This window comes from Terrapene carolina, unplaced genomic scaffold (assembly GCF_002925995.2).
Source record: "Terrapene carolina triunguis isolate 2854851 unplaced genomic scaffold, T_m_triunguis-2.0 Scaffold15523, whole genome shotgun sequence".
Lineage (NCBI taxonomy): Eukaryota > Metazoa > Chordata > Testudines > Emydidae > Terrapene > Terrapene triunguis.
Window position 1 is genome coordinate 1 of NW_020679874.1, and position 9,605 is coordinate 9,605.

At 45.2% G+C, this 9,605-nt stretch overlaps 1 protein-coding gene across 1 annotated transcript; it reads right to left on the minus strand.

The window, feature by feature from the left end:
* Positions 1-5,804: 5,804 nt before the first annotated feature.
* On the minus strand, positions 5,805-7,910 carry LOC113408460 (stonustoxin subunit alpha-like; the record flags this gene model as incomplete). Its single annotated transcript, XM_026661709.2, has 1 exon — positions 5,805-7,910. A coding segment is annotated over one exon (2,106 nt), but the record flags the coding sequence as incomplete, so codon positions are not given.
* Positions 7,911-9,605: the final 1,695 nt, after the last annotated feature.

The following is a 9,605-nucleotide window of genomic DNA, read 5'->3' on the forward strand; positions in this document are numbered from 1 at the left end:
AAACTTTGTGAAAGATGCCAGGTGTTCTCACTGCATGAGTGGGATGTGGGATGTGCAAAAGGAGTGGAACACAACATCAGACTACAAGACTCACAACCCTTCAGGCACTCCCAGAGATGGAGGATGTGCAGCAGCATCTTCAGGAGCTGATTCTAATGTCATCATTGCAGAATCCTGCAGCCCATATGCCTCCCCCCTGGCAGTAATCTGTTAGATGACTGGGCAAATCCAGATGTGTTTTGACTACCGCACCCTAAACAGGCACACTGTAGTTGACCAGCACATCAAGCCTGGGTAACAAGCAGGGAGAACTGGAAGTCCTGGCACAATCAAGGAACTATGATGTGATTGGAATAACAGAGACGTGGTGGGGCAGTTCACACGACTGGAGCACTGTCATGGATGGGTATAAACTGTTCAGGAAGGACTGGTACGGGAGGAAAGGTGGAGGAGTTGTATTGTATGTAAGAGCATGGTATGATTGCTCAGAGCTCCAGTATGAAACTGGAGAAAAGCCTGTTGAGAGTCTTTGGGTTAAGTTTAGAGGCGAGAGCAACAAGGGTGATGTCGTGGTGGGCGTGTGCTATAGAACACTGGATCAGAAGGATGAAGTAGACGAGGCTTTCTTTGGACAACTAACTGAAGTTTCCAGATCACAGGCCCTGGTTCTAATGGGGGACTTCAATCAGCAGGGTCCGCACTTCAACCGGACCCTGGACTTCAGAAAAGCATACTTAGACTCCCTTTGGGAAGGATCCCCTGGGAGGCTAATATGATGGGGCAAGGAGTCCAGGAGAGCTGGCTGTATTTTAAAGAATCCTTATTGAGGGTGCAGGAACAAACCATCCCAATGTGCAGAAAGAATAGCAAATATGGCAGGCGACCAGCTTGGCTTAACAGTGAAATCTTCGGTGAGCTTAAACTCAAAAAGGAAGCTTACAAGAAGTGGAAACTTGGACAGATGACTAGGGAGGAGTAAAATATTGCTCAAGCAGGCAGGGGTGTAATCAGGAAGGCTAAAACACAATTGGAGTTGCAGCTAGCAAGGGCTGTGAAGGGTAACAAGAAGGGTTTCTACAGGTATGTTAGCAACAAGAAGAAGGTCAGGGAAAGAGTGGGCCCCTTACTGAATGGGGGAGGCAACCTAGTGACAGATGATGTGGAAAAAGCTGAAGTACTCAATGCTTTTTTTGCCTTGGTCTTCACAAACAAGGTCAGCTCCCAGACTACTGCACTGGGCCACACAGTATGGGGAGGAGGTGACCAGCCCTCTCTGGAGAAAGAACAGGTTCAGAACTATTTAGAAAAGCTGAATGAGCACAAGTCCATGGGTCCAGATCTAATGCATCCGAGGGTGCTGAGGGAATTGGCTGAGTGATTGCAGAGCCATTGGCCATTATCTTTGAAAACTCGTGGCGATCGGGAGAGGTCCCGGATGATTGGAAAAAGGCAAATGTGCCCATAATTAAAAAAGGGAAGAAAGAGAAGCCGGGGAACTACAGACCGGTCAGCCTCACTTCAGTACCTGGCAAAATCATGGAGCAGATCCTCAAGGAATCCATTTTGAAGCACTTGGAGGAGAGGAAGGTGATCAGGAACAGTTAACATGGATTCACCAACGGAAAGTCATGCCTGACCAACCTGACTGCCGACTATGATGAGATAACTGGCTCTGTGAATATGGGGAAAGCAGTGGATGTGATATATCTTGACTTTAGCAAAGCTTTTGATATGGTCTCCCACAGTATTCTTGCCAGCAAGTTAAAGAAGTATGGATTGGATGACAGGGCTATAAGGTGGATAGAAAGCTGGCTAGATCGTCGGGCTCAACGGGTAGTGATCAATGGCTCCATGTCTAGTTGGCAGCCAGTTTCGAGCGGAGTGCCCCAGGGGTCGGTCCTGGGGCCGGTTTTGTTTAATGTCTTTATTAATGATCTGGAGGATGGTGTGGACTGCACTCTCATCAAGATTGCAGATGACACTAAACTGGGAGGCGTGATAGATACGCTGGAGGGTAGGGATCGGATACAGAGGGACCTAGACAAATTAGAGGATTGGGCCAAAAAAAACCTGATGAGGTTCAACAAGGACAAGTGCAGAATCCTGCACTTAGGACGGAAGAATCCCATGCACAGCTACAGACTAGGGACCGAATGGCTAGGTAGCAGTTCTGCAGAAAAGGACCTAGGGGTCACAGTGGACGAGAAGCTGGATATGAATCAACAGTGTGCTCATGTTGCCAAGAAGGCTAACGGCATTTTGGGCTGTATAAGTAGGGGCATTGTCAGCAGATCGAGGAACGTGATTGTCCCCCTTTATTCAACATTGGTGAGGCCTCATCTGGAGTACTGTGTCCAGTTTTGGGCCCCACACTACAAGAAGGATGTGGAAAAATTGGAGAGAATCCAGCGGAGGGCAACGAAAATGATTAGGGCGCTGGGGCACATGACTTACGAGGAGAGGCTTAGGGAACTGCAGAAGAGAAGAGTGAGGGCAACAAAAATGATTAGGGGGCCATAGTAGGCTTCCTAAGATCCTTTGGGAAAAACTAGCAGATGTGGTGGAGGTGGAGTATGATTTGCCAGGACAACAAATTCTTGGCTGGGGGAGGACTCCAGGGTTTGGGGCTCATGTCCCTCCACCTCTCACAAAGCTCTGGGCTCCAGGCACTCGCTGCCTCTGGAGTGAGATTAACATATTAAAAAAATAACGTGTTAATCGTGCTATGAATTAATCCTTAATTGACAGCCCTAGTGCAAAGTGAAAGGTGATGGGAACTTATCAGTTGGAAGTGAGAGAGGGAGAAGTAAGACCTGGGTATACTGGTTGATGACTATGAGTTGCCATTGTGATGCAGCTGTGAAAAAAGGCTAATTCAGTCCTAGGATGCATCCGGCGAAGTATTTGCAGTAGAGATAGGGAAGTATATTACCTTTGTACAAGGCACTGGTGAGACCTCATCTGCAGTACCGGGTGCAATTCTGGTCTCCCATGTTTAGCAAAGATGAATCCACAGAGGAACAGGTTCAGAGAAGGGCTGTTAGGTGACCAGAGGAATGGAGAAACTACCTTACAAAAGGAGACTTAAGGATCTTGACTTATTTAACGTAATAAAACGAAGGCTGAGGGGAGGTGTGATGCTCTCTATAAATATATCAGAGGGATAAGTATCAGGAGAGAAAGGTGCTATTTAAGTTAATGGCCAGTGGCAGTACAAGAACAAATGGTTATAAACTGGCCATCAACAAGTTTAGGCTTGAAGTTAGATGAAAGTTGCTAGCCATCAGAGGTGTGAAGTTCGGGAACAGCCTTCCAAGGGGAGTAGTGGGGGCCAAAAAACTAACTTGTTTCAAAACTGAGCTTAATAAATAGGGCTATCAAGTGATTAAAACAATTAGCCATGGTTAATCACAGTTTTGATTCCACTGGATAAAAAGACGGTTATGTGTAGCTATTGCAAGGCTAAGTTCCAATATCATCAAAGTATTTCAAGTCTGCAGCACCAGTCCATGCTAAACATGCTTTCACCTTGAGTTCTTGTGCTACAGATAAACCACTGACAGCAAATGAATCCCACCAGCTAGGACAGAGTTTCAGGATTGCTGCAAGCCCATGAATCAAACACTGTACAACAGCTCAACCAATGCTATTGCAAAGTGGATAGCTAAGGACTGCAGACCACTCACCATTGTAAACAACAGAGGGTAAGAGATATTATTCAAATTGCATCTTCCAATCAGTCATGTGCCTTGCCCTCCCATTGCATTAGGAACACATGACCTATATTGCAATGAGAAAACTACAAAGTTGGAGCTTTTGGAAATGCACGAGCTGTAGCTTTGACTGGTGATCACTGGACATCCTGGAGCAATCACAGCTATCTTGGAGTCACGGCACACCTGACTGATTCTGCATGGACACTGCAGTTGTTTGCTTTCACAGTAACACATACTGAAGAGAGACATTATACTAAAACATATGTAGAGCGTTTCTTGGATGTTGCGAAAGAATGGAATATTCAAGAAAATGTAACAACGATTAGTATTAACAGTGCACTCAAAACTGTGATTATTCACAACTAATTTTTTTAATAGTGATTAATTTGTTTTGAGTTAATCACTGAGTTAACTGCAATTAATTGACAGCCCTAGTTGAAACTTTAGTAGAGAAGAGAATGATCAGACACATAGATGAACACAATTTATTGGGGAAGAGTCAACATGACTTATGTAAAGGGCTATCATGCCTCACCAAGTATCAGGGGGTAGCCGTGTTAGATGCCTCACCAATCTATTCGAATTTTTTGAGGGGGTCAGACATGTGGACAGGGGTGATCCAGTGCATATAGTTTACTTGGACTTTCAGAAAACCTTTGACAAAGTTCCTCACCAAAGGCTGTTAAGCAAAGTAAGCAGTCATGGGATAAGAGGGAAGGTCCTTTCATAGATCAGTAACTGGCTAAAAGATAGGAAACAAAGGGTAGGAATAAAAGGTCAGCTTTCAGAATGGAGAGAGGTAAACAGTGGTTTCCCTAAGGATCTGTACTGGGACCGGGGCTGTTCAACATATTCATAACTGATCTGGAAAAAGGGGTAAACAGTGAGGTGGCAAAATTTGCAGATGATAAAAAACTACTCAAGATAGTTAAGTCCAAAGTAGACTGCGAAGAGCTACAAAGGGATCTCACAGAACTGGGTGACTGGGCAACAAAATAGCAGTTCAATTTTGATAATTGCAAAGTAACGCACATTGGAAAACATAATCCCAATTATGCATACAAAATGATGGGGCCTATATTAGCTGTTCCCACTCAAGAATGAAATCTTGGAATCATTGTGGATATTTCTCAAAACATCTGCTCAATGTGCAGCGGCAGTAAAAAGCGAACAGACTGTTAGGAACCATTAGAAAAGGGATAGATAATAAGACAGTAAATATCCTAATGCCATTATATAAATCCATGGTTTGCTCACACCTTGAATACTGTGTGCAGTTCTGGTCACTCCGTCTCGAAAAGATATATAAGAATTGGAAAAGGTGCAGAGAAGGACAAGAAAAATAATTAGTGTATGGAACAACTTCCACATAAGGAGAGATTAAAAAGACGGGACTATTCAGGTTGGAAAAGAGACAACTAAGGGGGGATATGATAGAGGTCTATACTATCATGACTGGTGTGGAGAAAGTAGATAAGGAAGTGTTATTTACTCCTTCTCATAACACTAGAACCAGGGATCACCTAATGAAATTAACAGGCAACAGGTTTAAAACAAACAAAAGGAAGTATTTCTTCACACAATGCACAACCCGTGGAACTCGTTGCTGGGGACGTTGTGCAGGCCAAAATTATAACTGAGTTCAAAAAACAATTAACCAAGTTCATGTAGGATCGGTCCATCAATGGCTATTAGCCAGGATGGGCAGGGATGCAACCCCATGCTCTGGGTGTCCCTAGCTTCTGTATGCCAGAACCTGGGGGTGGACAATGGGATGGATCACTCGATAACTGCCTGTTTTGTTCATTTCCTCTTGAGCACCTGGCATTGGCCACTGTTGGAAGACAGGATACTGGGCTAGATGGACCATTGGTCTGACCCAATATGGCCGTTCTTATGTTGATCCACTCTGTGCCCTGAGTCTGGGGCATCACCTCAGCCACCCAGTCCACGCATAGGAAAGAGCTCGGGTATTTAACTGGAAGCTAGGATTTATTTCTAATTGTATTCATTATTTGAATGGAAGCCGAGCCTGCATTATACACCCAGGATAATTTAGATTCATGCCCTTGATAAGGAATCCCTTACCTGATCCAGTAGCTCCAGGCATTAGAGGACTGTAGTTGAGGGAATAATACGCAGATTTACTTAAATGTTTATCTTTCTTTAGCGTTGAGATCCAACTCTCCTCACTTGGGGCACTCACAGCTCCGTCCGCACACACAGCCAACACTCGGAATCTGTAGGGCGTCTCAGGCCTCAGTCCATCAATATTACAAGATCCACTTCTATCTCCTGTCCTTCGTTCCAGCCATTTGCCTTTCCCCTCCTGACCCGTATCTCCTGTCTTCTCTTTATATTCCACCTGATACTCCCTTATACTGACTCCATCTCCAGTGACACTTGGACTCTCCCAGGTGAGAGTTATGGCAGATGAATCTACAATATCTGTTACAGGCTTCCCAGGCGGGCTGGTAGGAAGAGTCTTCACAGGATCACTCATGTCGCTGCTCTCGCTGAGCCCTGGTTTGCTCACTGCAGCGTATCGGAACTGGTACTCGGTGTTTGCACGTAGCCCTGTTACTGTGAATGTCACTTGTGTGTTATTTACAGTCACAGCCGTCCAGTTCTCCTGCCCTACAATTCTGTACTCTGCCCGATAGCCGGATATCGCAGCCCTGCCACAGGCTGCTGGGTTAAACGTGAGCTGCACACGGTCATGTCTGATTCCATCTATCAGGGGAGGAAGAGGCTTTAATGGAGGCTCGAAATTGTGGCTGTCCAGCTTTCCATCTGCATACAGGTAAATGGAAGCTCCTGGATGCTCCTCATCTGGAACGGAGGCCACAATGAACCGGGTCTTTTCTTGAGATTTATTGACCTTGGTAAAGTCAGAGAAGGACTTTGCAAATTTTCGTGCTTTTCTTCTTATCTCTTCATCCTCAAACCACTGTTTGGAGTTTGATTTCTCATAGGGAGAACTGGCTGGTGCTGATTCCTGATTTTTCTCCAGAAGCCAAAATTTCAAATCTGATACATATGGTTGTTTGTTGTGTAATGAAGTGAGTGTAAAAGACACAACAGAATCATGCTCAGGGCTGAGTACTATTTTTTCTAGTTCACTCTTGGAGGATACGACTTCCACATTCTGTAGCACACTAAGGTAGGAATCCACTAAATTCATCTCTCGCTCCTTTGTATCCAGAAATTCATTGAGTCTCTGTGTATTGAATGGTGATTGTTCTTTGCTGCTTAAAATGTCCACCAGGGCCCCTTCCTCGGCTCCTCCTCCACGGATACAGGGTACGAGTTCTGTTAGCTGTCGCTGGAAAGCTTGTCTGTACTGATTACACAGAGCTTGGAATTGCTGGACTTTCCTCTTCATTTCAGGGAAAGTTGTGGCAGTCCTGTCCTTCATCATGTCATTGCACCGCATGTCTAGTTCTGTGAGGTGCTCCATGACAGCTTCAACATTGGAAATCAGCCCAACGCTGATCTCACGTATCAGCTGAGTGCTTCTGGAATCTTGCTTGATGAGTGGATACAGCCAGACTATCACTGGTACGGCCTTCTCCCCATTGGCTCCCAGCAGCTTGGGGAGGGAAGAATAAACTTTTATAGCATCTTGATAAGTAACTGGATTGTTCTCGGGACCAAAGTCACCATAGAACATACAAGTGATTTTTTCAGTATTTTCTATTTCCTTATCATCCATTTTGGATTCTCCATCTTTTTCTGAAATCTTTGGTATTTTTTCTATCATAAGTTTCATCTTTCCCTGTATCTCTTCTACGCTCTCAAGTAAAGAAACTTCCCGATCAAACACAAAGAAAGCCTGAGCCCCATACAGCACAGCCGTGACCACATGGGTTGCTTTGCCTTGGTCGAATACAGCAGGATAAGAGACCTGCTGTCCTAAATGGCTCATTGTCAGATGCTCAGACCTCGTTGTCATTTTGTATTGGAGAGTAACTCGGGCCTGATGACTGGATTTCCTGGTGTCACTTAAATATACAGCAGATCCAGTCATTTCAACTAAACCACACAGGAAACTGGCCTTCAGTGATTCACCAGCATGGAGTGCAGAGGCCTTAGCCGCAATGGTGTCAGATGCAATAACCTGAAATTCAGTCTTGTATTGTTTCTTCGTATCCACATCCTTTCTAAGAGCCGCACTGTCCAACAGTGTGATACCTGCAAAATTCCAAACACAGAGTGACTAACAGACAGGCTAGGAAATCTTTCCACAGTTTAAGCATGTCTAGAGCATGAATTGGGCCAGGTCATACTGGGTTGTTGACCAGATTTTTTTCTTTTTAGCTGCCATCTTGTTCTCCAGAATCTCAGCTTTCATTTCAGATTAAGTCTCTAGCCCTCGTGGTTGTGAAGAATAAAATATGACCCAAGTGTAACCACTCCAGTGAGGTTTACCTGAATCTGCAGAAACAATAGCCCAGAAAGGTCTGAAGTGCCCCAGTCATCTCCATAAGGGGTTAAACGAGATGCCCAATGCCCAATGACAGTAATTTAAATGTCAACATTGCTAATGATGTCACTGCTGCACAGTCTAGTCTGCACTAGAAGAGCTACATCGACACAGCTGCACCATTGCAGCTGCGCTGCTGTAACGCATCTGGGGATGAGGCTCTAAGTAGAGGGGAGACAGCTCTCCCATCCCCATAACTCCATCTCCGTGAGAGGTGGTAACCATGGCGATGGGAGGCGCTCGCCCACCGACAGAGCGCTGTCCACACTGGCGCTAAACTTGACATAAATTATGTGGCTCGGGGGATGTGGATTATTCCCACCCCGAGAGATGTAAGTTATACCAAAGTAAGTAGACAAGCCCTCAAAAAGGAGAGGGAGCGTCACAGAGCTGCACAATCTACTGGGATTGACACTTCATTTTGGTGCCACGTGTGGGAGGCAGGTAGGTGCTATTGTGACAGTGGGATATTTCAGTATCAAATTATGAATTTTATTTTGTATTACTTGTAACCTCCCCCTTTCCTTCCTGGGTTACTTGAGAGCAGGCAACTCTCACCTGTTGCCTGGGCACCTTACGTTATTAAGGATAATGGTGATCCTGGGGGTCCCAGCTGAGATGGGAAATTAGGTGGGAATCCTTAAGTAACCTCCCTGCAGTAGTTCTTTTACTGTTAGGAATATTTATAGTTGGTGGTGCCGCCACCTGGACAGGCACTGAATACATCTGTGTTTGTACTTCGGTTGCCTCCAGGACCAAAAATATCAATAATGGATCTTATGCAGGCAAAATAAAACCAACACACTTTTACTTAAAATAATATTATGGAGATATATCTATCTCATAGAACTGGAAGGGACCCTGAAAGGTCATTGAGTCCAGCCCCCTGCCTTCACTAGCAGGACCAAGTACTGATTTTGCCCTGGATTCCTAAGTGGCCCCCTCAAGGATTGAACTCATAACCCTGTGTTTAAGAGGCCAATGCTCAAACCACTGAGCTATCCCTCCCCCAAAATGTACCCTAACAGCGCACAATAGAAAATGCACCAGAGTAACATGGATTAAGTCTTGCATCTGAAGAAGTGAGGTTCTTACCCACGAAAGCTTATGCTCCCAATACTTCTGTTAGTCTTAAAGGTGCCACAGGACCCTCTGTTGCTTTTTACAGATTCAGACTAACACGGCTACCCCTCTGATACATGGATTAAGTTGTTCTACCCCTACCAGATCAGTAGGTGGCGCTGCAATCGCTCAGCTAATGACTGCAGCTTTCAACAGCAAGTTGCAATCTAACCCTAACCAGCACTCTTGGCAATATTCACAGCTCCGCCCATCCCAGAGTGCGCGCTCTCCCTGAGCCCTATAGTTCTGGGCCCTCTCCTGCATCGGCTACTGAATGAGCA